Source organism: Rhinatrema bivittatum, chromosome 7, assembly GCF_901001135.1.
Source record: "Rhinatrema bivittatum chromosome 7, aRhiBiv1.1, whole genome shotgun sequence".
NCBI lineage: Eukaryota > Metazoa > Chordata > Amphibia > Gymnophiona > Rhinatrematidae > Rhinatrema > Rhinatrema bivittatum.
Genome location: NC_042621.1, coordinates 110,979,862 through 110,993,800, shown reverse-complemented (window position 1 = coordinate 110,993,800; position 13,939 = coordinate 110,979,862). Strand labels below are relative to the sequence as shown.

The 13,939-nt window shown below is 45.3% G+C and overlaps 2 protein-coding genes across 4 annotated transcripts in view; one reads left to right on the top strand and one right to left on the bottom strand.

Annotated features, from left to right (window-relative positions):
- CDH23 (cadherin related 23) overlaps positions 1-13,939 on the top strand; it is a 1,814,588-nt gene that overhangs the window by 1,491,043 nt on the left and 309,606 nt on the right. The window lies entirely within an intron of this gene.
- The window catches only part of VSIR (V-set immunoregulatory receptor), a 111,939-nt gene continuing 99,091 nt past the window's right edge, over positions 1,092-13,939 (bottom strand). For both annotated transcript variants that reach the window (XM_029608941.1, XM_029608943.1), the window contains one exon: positions 1,092-3,404. Coding sequence is in view for 1 of the 2 variants with exons in the window: in XM_029608943.1 (XP_029464803.1) it covers positions 3,367-3,404 (38 nt within the window). In the remaining variant the exon portion in view is untranslated. The remainder of the gene's footprint in view (positions 3,405-13,939) is intronic.

The following is a 13,939-nucleotide window of genomic DNA, read 5'->3' as shown; positions in this document are numbered from 1 at the left end:
GATTTTAGTACGTGCGCGCGCGTGTCCATGTGCGCACGCTTCCTGGCACGCACACATGGCCATGCTGATTTTATAACGTGTGTGTGCAAGAGGGTAGGTTCGTGCAAGTTTCACGCGGCGACACACCGCAGCCTTCCCCAGTTCCCTCCCAGTCCGCTCCAATTAAGGAGCAGACTGGTAGGGAACTTCCTACCCTCCCTTCCCTTTCCCCTCTCCTCCTCACACCCTAAACCCTTTCTCCTACCTTTATTTTTTTCTTAGTTCATTGCTTACTGCTCCAATGGAGCAGTATCAACTAGCGCGCCTGGATTCCCTTCCCCGGTACAGCAGCAAATAGCCGCTGTACTGGCCGCCTCCAGCCCCGCCCCTTCCCGCCCCTTTTCATGGACCTGGCACTTCTGCGCGTAATGGGAGTTACGCGCGCAAGGCCCCGCCATGTCCATAACCCCCATTTTCCACGCGCGCAGGGGATTTAAAATTTAGCCGATAGAGATTAGGGGTTCAGCATGCAAGTGGATGTGACCTGATACCAGATGCCATCTCAAAAGATTTCTGCACTTCCATTTCTGTCATAGCAGTCAAGGTACTAAGAAGCCAGATAGTAAACTTGCCCTCAGAGGGATGGCTCTGAGCTATCTGAGCACTTCCTCCTATCCCTCGTTTTCTAGAGCCGGTACTGCTTGGTTCCATCTTGTCAGTGGCTATTGTGTGCTGCCATCTCTTTTAGCTGCCTCCCTATCTCTGTGGGACTGCAACTAATAGTAGCCTTCACTTTCCAGCCAGAAGTGACATCAGAGCCCCCTTGCACCATCAACAAAAGATGACTCAATGATGCTATCCTTGGTGACCTTTGATCTCATGAGCCATTGAGCCTGCTGTAGTAGGTCTCCTTCTTTGGCTGTGCATGCTCTCCTGATATTGTTCCTGGCCTCATTAGAAATGAGATTGGCTAAATTTGTTTATTTGCTTAAGGTTATTATTTTCAACAGATGGCATTAATTAGCAGGTTCAATGTCTACTAAATAGCCCGAACATTACTGCCCCAGAGTGTTTTATCAAGAAGCCCAGTAATGAGATTATATCTTGAAAAATATAATAAAAGTTGAATGCCTAGACCTTTAATCATATTTTACAGGAAAAAAATTGGAAAGAAATCTTTCTTTTAAAATCACAGTTCTTATTTTAAGGTTTTATTTACAGAGTTTTGTGAGGTTAACCTGTGAAGGCTTGCTATTATATATGAATAATGGCATACGGATCTGTCTTTAACCACCAAATACATGAAGCAAACACATTTGTCTCAGGGTTGTTCTCTGATCTGTTGTAGTATCCGGTATCTAGTCAGAGAACTCTGACCCTTGACTTGATATCCACTTGGATTCCACTGCTAGTCCCAAAGATTATTAACAACGGATTATTAACAATATAGAATAGTAGTCAGTGGCAAGTCCTTAAGAGTCCAAAATGTCTGTGTTCAAAAACCCATTTCTACCATTGACTCTATGTCCCTGTTCAATCTCTTTACGGAATCTTTGTTTATCCAATCATAATATAATTACAAAATTGAAATTTCTCTCACTACAAGCATCTTTGATTCTGCTTGAAAATGAGTTGCTACAAAAAATCCAAATTTCTTCTTGTAAAAAGTACACTAAAATTTGAGATCATGCCTTTATACAATTAAAAAAAAATAGATATATTTATAGTTTTTCAAAAGTGTATAGCACCATCCATTTACAAGCAATGAACAGGAACTGTATCTCTAAGTCTTATGTGTTTCCCCATCTAGTCATTTTGTCCCTCCAGATAGCATTGGACCACTCTAGCCTCTGGGCACCCTTGCCAGACCTGAGTCCTGGAGTTTCATATCTGCTGAGATGATCCTCTCAGGACCACCTTTTTGCTTAGCAAGGATGCAGGCCAGCATCTTCCCTCCCCTTCCCGGGCTCGATTATGATCATCCCGCAGCACTGCTGACCCCACTCTGGGCCCCATCAGATAGGTCAGATAGGTAACTCAAACTTTTGTCTTCTGTGCTGCAGGGATATGGCCGGCTACGGTAAGTTTATTTTTTTATGGTTTTGCTAGAATGCCTGCCCTCGCTCCAGACAGTCATAGAGTACTGAAAAGTAAAACAGGCTCTTAGCTATAGAACTCAAAGCTCTGATCAAAGGAAGCAGATATGAACATTGCTGAACAACATGCACTGATGAGGCCAGTCAAGTCTTTCATTAATAATGCACCAGCAAAATCTTGTAATATCCACTTTTTCAGATTGCCTATTGAGACCATACCCCATTTGTGCTTTGTATTTACAGTGGCCAACTCTCAGTATCTATTTCAAGTGACATTTTGGAAAGACTATGGTGAGAGCAGTAGTAGTAGTTTGGAGATTTTGGGCACACCAGCAGCTGAGCCCTATTGTGCCCAAGAAATGGTGAGAATGCGACACACATAGTAAAGCCCTATCAAAAAGCACTGTTCTAGATGAATGATTTTTGCCAGGGACAGTGAATAAATATGATAATGAGCTACTGTCCCTTCAGATGCAGAACAGTTCGCCCATTTTGTATTCTCTTGGGGGTTAGATGGTGAAGGAGCAGAGATGAAAGGAGTGTTCTGACTAAGCCATTGAAGTTTGACCTTGATGCACAATATTGGTTTTCTCGTGATATGATTCCTCTCATATTCTCTCGCTTGGTGTCTTTTGTTTTGGTAAGCCCCTGGCCACCATTTGTAAACTCCTTCAGCATGAACTCCTTTAGAACCTCAAGCTGGCAAGGTCTTTTGAAGCTGTCTGCGAGCTGGCATAGAACAGGCAAGAAAATGCAAATATTTACATATAAATTGAAACCAACCTAATGGAAAATTAAAGCCCATTGGATAAAAGCATTTTTCCCCCTCCCTTGCCTGACACCTGAACTTTAGAAGGGAATTTTTTGTGTCTGCTGGCAGAGCTGTGTATGGTGCACTTTCTTCCCAATTTATGAAGCTTCAAGTAAAATGCAATTTGAGTTATTTCTTGGCCCTATATGAAAGCAGAGCAGCTATTCAGGACCGCAGCGAGCAGAGCTTTTGTCAACACAATAAGGACAATTAAAAGATTTAGTTTTTACAAATTTGGCATCTTAAAAAAAAAAAGCATAAAATGACCCAGGTGCTTTATTTTACTTTTTCATGAAAAGTTCCCTCCTTGTTTAGTTTTATCTTGGGCCTTGATGTTGGAAATCACACGCAGCAGTGGTTGTGTTCCCTTCAGTGACAGCCATAGTCTCTTCAGCATTACTGCAAAATGTTGATGCAGACCAGAATTGAAAGCTTCACCCATGGAAGATCTGATTTTTGTCTCCATATCCGGTTTTTATTTTAGATGTTTACGAGATTTGGAGAATCTGGAACAGGCTCTGAGGGAGGAAAAGAAAAGGGCATTTCATAAATAGTTCTGGGCATTATTTGCAGTAGTGCAGTAGTGTTTTATGCCTGGACAATTTGTCTAAGAACTTTATATGTGCAAATAACAGTGCAGACCCTTCAAAAGTAGCAGAATTTTGCAGGCACTCCTCAGGTCCCCCCGGAAACTCCTCTACTTTACATAAGCTTGCCCACAGAAATCTGCTTCTCTTTAGCAGTGGGTGCTGCAGTTGCAAAGTTAAATAGAGGACTCGTAATAAGATATAAGTAAAAACTGTTTACTGGACTTCAGCACCACATTTTTTTTTTTGCTCATGCTAAAAAGAAAGCAACTTCCAATTCCATAAGCTAATGCTGATGCATGAGGACTTAAAAAGAAAAGCATGTTTATCTGAAAATATATTTTCTGTGCATAAATCCTGAGACAGGATTCTGGAACCACCAACTACAAGTTCAGCCTCATAGACTAACACTAGCCCCAGAAACATGAATTAACTTTTCTCCTCCTCTGTCTCAGGAGTTAAATATCCAATGCTAAGAAAACATTGGTTAAGCCTATGCACTTTTCTGTATTGGGGAGTATTAGTTAATGACTTGATTAAGATGGGATTTGCATGGAGGCGTGGTAATCTGTCCACACATTTTTTTGTCATATTTGGGTGCACATTTCTATGTGCTAAACTCCTTGTTATATCAGGAGTAAAATTGTGTGTGATTACATACATAAAAGTAAACAACCATATAAAGCAGAGCTGCTTACCTGTAACAGGTCTTCTCCGAGTACAACAGGATGTTAGTCCTCCCACATGGGTGACATCATCAGATAGAGCCTGGCATGGAATTTTGATTTCAAAGAATCTAGAGATTTTAAACATGCCCTACTGAGCATGTGCAGCTATAGTCTTCACTCTGCCCCCTAGGCAAGTCCCTCAGTCCATAATATAGCTAATACATGGAGAAACCAACTCCCAGGGGAGGCAGGTGGGTTTCGTGAGAACTAACATCTTGCTGTCCTCAGAGAACACCTATTACAGGTAAGCAAATCTGCTTTCTCTAAGGACAAGCAGGATGACAGTCCTCACACATGGGTGAATCCCAAGTTATAAGCTGACCGAGCAGGACAAATCAGAAAACCATACCATGCTGAAAGCACCATCTCTTTCCCTTTTGCCTGTGAGGCAGCCTACCCACAAAGGGGACTAGGTGGGAAAAGAGTTGGGTTCTACAAGAGAAAACCATAAAAAAGATGAGACATAAAACCTCGATGAGTAGCAGAGGTGCCTAAGACAGGGGAGTGATGCGAGTGCCAACAATAAACATAATCTACATCACGGAAAACATTACAAGCAGGGTTTTGGATCCGTAAACCCTAACAATGACAGTAGGTCTAGAACCTCCTGGATACAGGAAAAAGTCTAGAGATGTAAACAAGAGAAGAATTATTGGACAAAAACTGCACAGTTTTCTTCAGTGTTACAAGACAACCGAAAAACCAACTGGTGCTCAAGAATTCCCCAGAAAGAAACTGCGTTCCACTGACATCCAAAGGACAGAGTTTCTCTGCAGAAGTGTGCCTATGTTTGGCTAATAGGCATAATGGGCAGAAAACCAAGCAACACTTGGAAGAGTAATTAGTAGGGGTGTGCATTCGGATTGACCGCATTAGTAAAACGCAACTCATATTTTTTTTTTACTTAAAAAATTGATTCGACATAAACGATCGGATTTCCCACATATCGAACATAGATATGTTCGATATGTGGGAAATCGCGATTGTTGAGCCAAAATAAAAATATAAACCCCCTCACCCTCCTTAATCCCCCCCCCCCGACTTACCACAACTCCCTGGTGATGGAGCGAGGAGTGAGGACGCCATTTCTGCAATCCTTGGCGAGAAGCATGTGACGTCGGCGGCACGTCGAGTGACGCCGGCGTCACGTGATTCCCGGCTCGTTCGCGCCGGACGGCTCGTTCGGCCCAAAAAGAACTTTTGGCCAGCTTGGGGGGGCCTCCTGACCCCCTCAAGCTGGCCAAAAGTTCTTTTTGGGCCGAACGAGCCGTCCGGCGCGAACGAGCCGGGAATCACGTGGCGCCGCGTCACTCAGACGCGACGTCACATGATTCCCGGCAAGTTCGCGCCGGACGGCTCGTTCAGCGCGAACAAGCCGGGAATCACGTGACGCCGACGTCACGTGATTCCCGGCAAGTTCGCGCCGGACGGCTCGTTCGGCCCAAAAAGAACTTTTGGCCAGCTTGAGGGGGTCAGGAGGCCCCCCCAAGCTGGCCAAAAGTTCTTTTTGGGCCGAACGAGCCGTCCGGCGCGAACTTGCCGGGAATCACGTGACGTCGCGTCTGAGTGACGCGGCGCCACGTGATTCCCGGCTCGTTCGCGCCGGACGGCTCGTTCGGCCCAAAAAGAACTTTTGGCCAGCTTGGGGGGGTCAGGAGGCCCCCCCAAGCTGGCCAAAAGTTCTTTTTGGGCCGAACGAGCCGTCAGGCGCGAACGAGCCGGGAATCACGTGACGCCGCGTCACTCGACGTGCCCCCGACGTCACATGCTTCTCGCCAAGGATTGCAGAAATGACGTCCTCACTCCTCGCTCGATCACCAGGGAGTTGTGGTAAGTCTGGGGGGGGGATTAAGGAGGGTGAGGGGGTTTAATTTTTTTTTTTGCACATATGTACATATACCCAACTCATTGGATTTTTTTTATGTCCATATTGGCCGCAAGTGGGACCCCCTTTCGGACATAAAAAATATGAACATAAAATTTTGCTCTGCACATCCCTAGTAATTAGCTACAATGGCAGGGTTGTGACAGATCCTACGTGCCAAAGCACCAGACATAGCTGACCAGCAAGACAGCATCAAGAGTTTCAGGGGATGAAAGGCAATCCCTGAATGGGATTGCTAGTCCAAACCCCTGAGCAGGGAGATACGTTAGGCCTGAAGCTCACCCACAATTCACCCTGTCAAGGACAGGGCTATCCATCCTGTCTATAGGATAGTTCAGGTGAGCAGGAAGTCACTTTGGTCAACCTAGTGATGAGAGAAATGCTAAAGGCAGTATTAGCCAGAAATTGGTGAAAACTATAGGGAAAAAGTGACATATATTTCCCTGCAGGTATACACTAAGATATACCATGAATGCCTTAGCTTCTCCCCCCCCCCCCCCAAAAAAAAACCAAAACAACAAAACAAAAAACTCCAACTGGAAGTTGGAAGGAGCGAAGAACACAAGGAGCAGACCACTGAACTGCCAGGGTAAGCACAAGTCGCTAGGTTGTATAACTCAATCCCAAGCGAATAACTCACTACCAATTCCAGTAGGGAGTTACCCACCGAGATAGAACCCTCAGCCTGCTTAGAACAGCTGAAACTGAGAGTGAATTCCACAGGGAAGAAATCCAGAAACATTCCACTAAGAAACAGGAAGCTGGGGTGCCACCCCTGTCGAACAGGATTTCTTCACCGACCTGGAAACTCCAAGGGTACAGGGCAGGGCAAGGGCGATCTCGGAACAGATTGCCCCGAACCTGGCTTAGGTATTAATACCTTAGCCATGATAGCATATATTTCCCCCAAGAAAGCATGCAGTCCAGTAAATGGAACAATCATTGCATGAACCAGGACTCCCCTGTCCGCAGGCAGGGTTATCCCTAAAATAGGGAAGAATAGCTTACAAGCCATTGCAACCAAAGAGAAGCACCTCTGTTGTGGGGTCCCTCTTCCCCCAACTCCCTCAGCCATGGATATGGCGATAGGCTGAAAGGCATACTCGCCTATTAGAAGGTTTAGAACCCTCCTCACTGGGGTAGGATTCCGCAGGTGAGAATCACTGGCAATCCTTATCAAAAAACATCTCAGCAGGTTCCAAAGGTGACTCCTGGATGGGAGAAACCCCTGATCTTCATTGGGGAACTACTCTGGAAAGGCTTCCTTGTGAAATAGACCTGCTGTGCTTTAGGACGACCTAAGGAGAGCATTACGCTTGACCAGCTCTCGGATCCCATGAGGAACAGAGAGCGACTGCCAGTCAGAAGCAGTGACATTGCTTCTCTAGGAAACAGAGAATGAGGGACACCCCTTGCAAGGGTGGACAACCAGACATCCAAAGGGGAACCCATAAGAGTTGCCCTGGAACCCAGTCAAATCCCCCCTTCCTGAAGTGACAGGAAAGCAATGTGAATCGGGGCCTCCTGATCCCGAAAAACCTGTCAACTTTCCAGTTGAAAGTTGAGACACACTTACTGATCTCTCAGGTTCAGAAGCGACCAATCTGCCACTGGCAGCCACCCTCAGATGGGAAAGGCCACCACGGTAATGAACGAAGGGGTTCCAGCAAAAATGGTCAGATGACCGCCGCTGCCATCCCCTGGCCTGCAAGGAGATGCACCGATTTAAAGAATTAAGGCTCCGGTTCAACGATAAACCTGCCAGGCACAGAGCCCAAGGGGCTTCTCCACAATGGGGATTTGTGACACAAAAGGGGTCGAAAGACATATTCCTCTTCTGAGGAAGGAGAAGACTCCTGACACTACCCTCCTGATGTCTACTTCCCTTAGGGTTTGACTAGGAATGCAATCCTAGATCAGTCCTGTGGCTGTGGCGCACAACTTGTTGTGCTTGCCATGAGGGAAACACACACATACCCCCATACAGTAGAGGGCAATTGGAGAATAGAGCCCTCTGCTATAATTTATTTTTATTTATTTTATTTAAAAATTCTTCTATACCGTCGTAAAGTTGGAAAACCATCACAACGGTTTACAGAAAGGCATGATAAAGAAAATTATAAGTGGTATAGATTACAAATTGAACATGTGTCATCATAGTACGGTAACATATTTTAGTACGATAAACTATGTGTTTAAGTTAAGCCTATATGTTGGTTAATAAACTGTTAAGCGGTTCAAATCTAACATTAATATGCATTTGTAGGTTAAAATAGCAACTGCTTGCTTGATGCGTCCTTATCTCTCTTATTTCGAGTGGCATGGTGTTCCATAGCACAGGTCCAGCCAGTGACAGTGCTCTTTCCCTTACTTGAGTGAGGCGTGCTGATTTAACCGAGGGGACAGTTAGTAGAGCCTTGTTAGTAGATCTCAGGTTTCTGTGCGGGACATGTACGCGCAGTGCTGTGTTAAGCCAGTCGGCTTTGTCATCGTGGATTAGTTTGTGGTCCTGTGCTATGGAACACCATGCCACTCGAAATAAGGCTGCAGAGAAATTTGAAAATTTTCAAAACCTGGCTCTTTAAACACGCTTTTTATAAAGTCAAAGAGAAGGAGAAAAACAGTTGAGAGATAAGGACGCACCAAGCAAGCAGTTGCTATTTTTAACCTACAAATGCATATTAATGTTAGATTTGAACCGCTTAACAGTTTATTAACCAACATATAGGCTTAACTTAAACACATAGTTTATCGTACTAAAATATGTTACCGTACTATGATGGCACATGTTCAATTTGTAATCTATACCACTTATAATTTTCTTTATCATGCCTTTCTGTAAAGCGTTGTGATGGTTTTCCAACTTTACGACGGTATAGAAGAATTTTTAAATAAAATAAATAAAAATAAATTATAGCAGAGGGTTCTATTCTCCAGTTGCCCTCTACTGTATGGGGGTATGTGTGTGTTTCCCTCATGGCAAGCACAACAACCACCATCCCTATCCCTCCCCAAGACTTACTAAAAGTTCCTGGTGGTCCAGCGGTGTCCCGTGAGCGATCTCTCCCTCCATGCTGTTGGGCCTGCTATGACTCAAAATGGCACCGATAGCCTTGCCCTTACATAATAAATAAATGCACATCTCTAATAAAAGCACGCTGACGAGTATTCACATAGTAGTATCCCATCCGGTGGATGGTGACACTCCTATGACCTCACGCGCCATGCTTGTTGGTAGAATCCCATGACACAGCAAGGACCGAGCACCACTTGTTAGTCAGTGGCTGTGCACTGCCAAAAGGCAAATCACAGAGTTTGTGACGATGCCTTTCTTGCCAGTGCTCCTCAGTACTTTGTGATGCAGACTGACAAGGAGGCTGCGACCTTGACACGACAATGGCAGAACCCTAGCATGGCTGAGAACTGCAAAGACAGGAAGAATGCCATCACCCGAGGCACTTGGAGTAGATGCCTTACCATACCCGATCTCGCATGCTGCGCTCCACTGTCACATTAACTCCCAGTGGAGTATATAGGAACAGTATAATGACGGCATACCCAGTACCACTGGAACTCTGGGTATGGCATGATGGTGGGTGGCGTTTTATGGTGTCATCCCCTCTAGTACCTGATAATGCTCCAAGAGACTGAACACAGCCCTTGAAACTGGCGGGCCTTAGTCACTGTCCAGTCTGGCAGAATCTATTTCTTTCCCTTATTTAAAAAAAAAAAAAAAAAAAAAAAAAGTACTGCAACAGGAGTTTAGTATATGTGTTCCTCTCTTTGCTCTGTCTGTTTTGTACCTTTGCCAGGTACTGGCAGGACTGACTGAATGCAGTCTGTGGATAATCCATGTAGGCCTCTGAGCCTGGGGACTTGCCTGAGCAGGAGTTCCATGTTGTTTCACTGATCAATCATCATCGATGGAGGTTCAGACAGGAACGGTATGATCGAGGACCATACCGTTCCTGTAGGGGGACAGCTCATCCTGCCCACATTCAAAGGAAATAGTCTCCATGGGCAGGAGCCCTAGATGAAGTAGACTTCCCTCCTGCTTGCCAGTGATGGCAGTTCAGTCTCCATGTGAAAGAGAGCGAGCAGAAGCCTGGGCAAGCAGCTTGCTGCAGCACCTTTGGTGCCATGCCCAGTAACAGTTGCCTTTGCACATCTGTGACTAGTGCACCATTGATCTGATGCATCAATGTCAGTTCCATGTCGGGGACCAGAACTGCCATGGTCCCTCTTGATGCCATTGGAGCTGCCCACGATGTTAATGCTCTCGATGCCATTGGTGCCATCATCCTATCAAGGTGCATGAGTGCCACCCTCAATGTCGTGGTTGCCCTCGGGGCCGTCGCGGTGCAGAGCTGCCCTGATACCATCACAGTGCGTGGCATCGATGCTATCGCTGTGCGGAGCTGCCCCGATAACTTTGATGCCCTCGAAGCCATCGAGGTATGGGGCTGCCATGGAGACCATTGGGTGTGTTAGCCACTGATGCCTTTCGTTGCAACTCTTGATAATGTTCAGCACCACCAACAAGGCACTGGGATTGCCATTGAGCACCCTGGTTGTCCCTGAGACTGTTGACCGCTGGGGCTCTTGAGAGTCCTCAAGTGCCAATTAAGTCCTTGAGCGACTGGGATTTCTACCTTGAACGGATCGAGCGCCGGGGTCGCCATTTACACAAGGCACCCTGGTACACCGAGGCATCCAGGTGCAGTGGTCTGGTGCCTTCGAGGCTTCTTGACAGTGTCCCAACAGGGCACTGAGGGGCATTGTGCTGTCCCATCACTGGCCTATGGGTATTGTACACCATGGATGCCGATGATCTTAGAGGCACTGAGCCACTGGGATTGGGGGGCATTAGAGCCCCAGACTGAATTTGTGCACCATCCATGTTAATGAGCGCTAGCCATTAGTGAGGATTGCCATCAAGCTCACAGCATCAATGTCTTTAGATGGATAGGTGAGCCGAGGGGACAAGTCGATGGTGCTGGCAGTCACTGGTTCCTCTGTGCATCGATGAGACATGTCGGGGCTGCAGAGCTTCAGCCTGCAGGCGCCCCTGGTATCCTTGGTACCACTGGTCCATTGATGCCTTCAGGCACCGGGGTCTCTAGCGGTGCTTCCGGGCTGTTGAGGTCCGCTGGTGCCTATAGCATCAGGGATGGCACTATATACTGTCAAACTAATCAAGATCATTAAGCGCCAAAGCCCTGAGTGCAGTGTCGTTTGGTGCCCTTGATTTGATCCATCATTGGTGAGCACAAAAGCGCTATGGGCCCTACGGGCACTGTCACCACTGTAGGTACCAGTGGATGCAGTTGGATGCTGAAGGACACGATTCCAGAGCATCATGGGCACCGTGCCCATGATGCTCTGGAATCGTGTCCTTCAGCATCCATGTGGCTGGCCTTAGTCAAAGGAAAGAAGAAGAAAAAGAAATAAAACTACCATAAGGGTAACGGAAAGAAAACAGCTGCAGCTCTAGAAAAAAATCACTTACAAAAACTGTGAGGAGAGAACAAAGATGAATACCGTGAGACTCATGGCTCCTGCAACCACGCGGCTCCGCAGAAAAAAAAAAGACGGAGGGACTGTGTCTAAGGGACAGAATGATGAGTACAGCTGCACATGCTCAGTAAGGCACGTTTGAAAGCTCTAGATTCTTTGAGATCAAAGTTCCGTGCTGGGCTCCATCGATGATGTCAACCTTGTATGAGGACTACCATCCTGCTTGTCCTCTGAGAAACACAGTTAAAACAATGAAAACAGCAATTAAAACAAATAAGCATAATAAAAAAAACAATCCAATACTTCTATCTGCTAAATTCCATCAATACTAAAAGGAGCTCATTCCCATTTATAAACTATCAAAGATTGCCACAAACTAAAATTTCATATGCCTTCTTCAAAAGCCTGTATGAAAAGAAAACTTTTCAACTTTTTCCTAAAAACCAGTAAAGATGGTTCAGATTTTATTTCAAGCTGCAATTCATTCCAACGCATTGGACCTGCAACATAAAATAAGTGTTTCTCTTGACTCAGCTGTTCTCATCTGTTGTAGAGAGGCAACAGGCAGTAATAGTTGTGAAGATAATCTCAGGGGGCGACTAGGTTGATAAATTTTTAACAAAGAATTAAAACTATTAGGCCCTAATCCATAGAGAGTCTTGAACACAAGGAGGAGTACTTTATACTTCATTCTAAAATGGATAGGAAGCCAGTGAAACTGCTTGCCAGAATTCCTCCCAAGCATCTGGTTCCAGCCGCGCTATTATCAAAATAGTGCCAGCCAGCCAGCCTCAGACAGACTTTGGCCTCATCGTGTGACGGCTGGCTGGTGCCATTTTAACAATGGTGCAGCTGGACCCGGATGCCCAGGGGGTGTCAGGAAACTTTAAGTATCTGCTTTCGGGGGGGGGGGGGGGTTCCTGAGGGTGAACTGGGAGAAGAAGGTCCAAGGGGTCAATGTTTAATACACAAGGGCACAGGGTCTGGCCTGCAACTTTTAAAACTTATTTTTTTAACTTTTAACAACTTTAGCCGCCTCATGGGTCAGATGGGATGCGGGAGGGGTTCTCATTAGGACCCTCCCCAGACACCAATTTTAACACTTTGGTGTGGTGGGGGAGCACTGGGGACAACACGGCCTCTTTAAAAGATGGCGGCCTGGGATGAGGAGCTGGCATTGTCCAGTGCCTCTTCAGGGATGCTTAAATATGGTAAATACCATGGGGGAAAATGCTGTGGATTAGTAAATATATCCCTTAGTTTGTTCCCTTGACCTTAATCCTCCACAGTCTGGAGAGTGTGTGTGCTTGTGTGTGTTTTGACGCGGGGGTTGCACAGCACTGCAGTGAGTTGCAGACTGTCATGAGTGTGGTTTTTTTTCCTCCTTCAATAGCTTCTCTTTTGTAAACTTTTTATTTATTAGGATTTCAAATTGCAACTAGTGAACCTTGCTTCAGGAAATGCAGATAATCAATCAATATAATAGACTAAACAAAAATCACGTACAGGAAACAATTTTTGATTGATATGGCACACCTTCATTAGACCTCAAAGAGGGGGAACCGAACAGAGACAAACATACAGCTTCTTTTTATTTTACACTTTTCATGTAATCTCTTCTCTGTGTAGTTTTATAAGTCATTTATTAGCCTGGTTTTGGCTCTCCTTGACCACCCTAGAGAAGCAGTCCTGTGCTCTTCAGTAAATAAATAAATAGAATAAGACGAGAACGCTTCCTTTTAGGCTTATTTGTTTTATGATGGCTTACATCCTAGGTTTTTAATGTCTTCTCCTCCATTACTGGAGAAAAAACCATCAACAATTTGTCATATGTGACAAAGCTAGCCTAATGTCTGTGCAATGTACTAATATCTCTTCTGCACAGAGCAGTTCTGTGTGAACAGACTATGGTGCACTTATTTCTGCCACCTGCTATGCCCTTGAAATGATCTACTGCGTGTATTGCCCGTTACCCCCAACCCCTGGACTGAAAGAATGTTGGAAGGGCTTGAGAGGGGTATTACTTATAGAAGCTTAGTGCATCTTAGAGGAAAATTGACTGGTCTGTGTTAAAAAAAAAAAAAAAAAAAAAAAGTACTGGGCATTATGACTGCACAGTACTTCTCTATATGATATAGCAAATGAAAAAAAAATAAAATAAAATGCATTTCAAACCGATTTCTCACCTCCTATTTGCTAAATCAAGCAGCATAGATTCAGCTTCTCCCATGCATGCTAACACTGAAAGTTCAGAGCAGGGAGATTTGAGGAAGGAGACAGCAGTACCATGATAGACCTTTAACGTTCAGGAAGGCAAAGGCACTCTTATGAGGAAG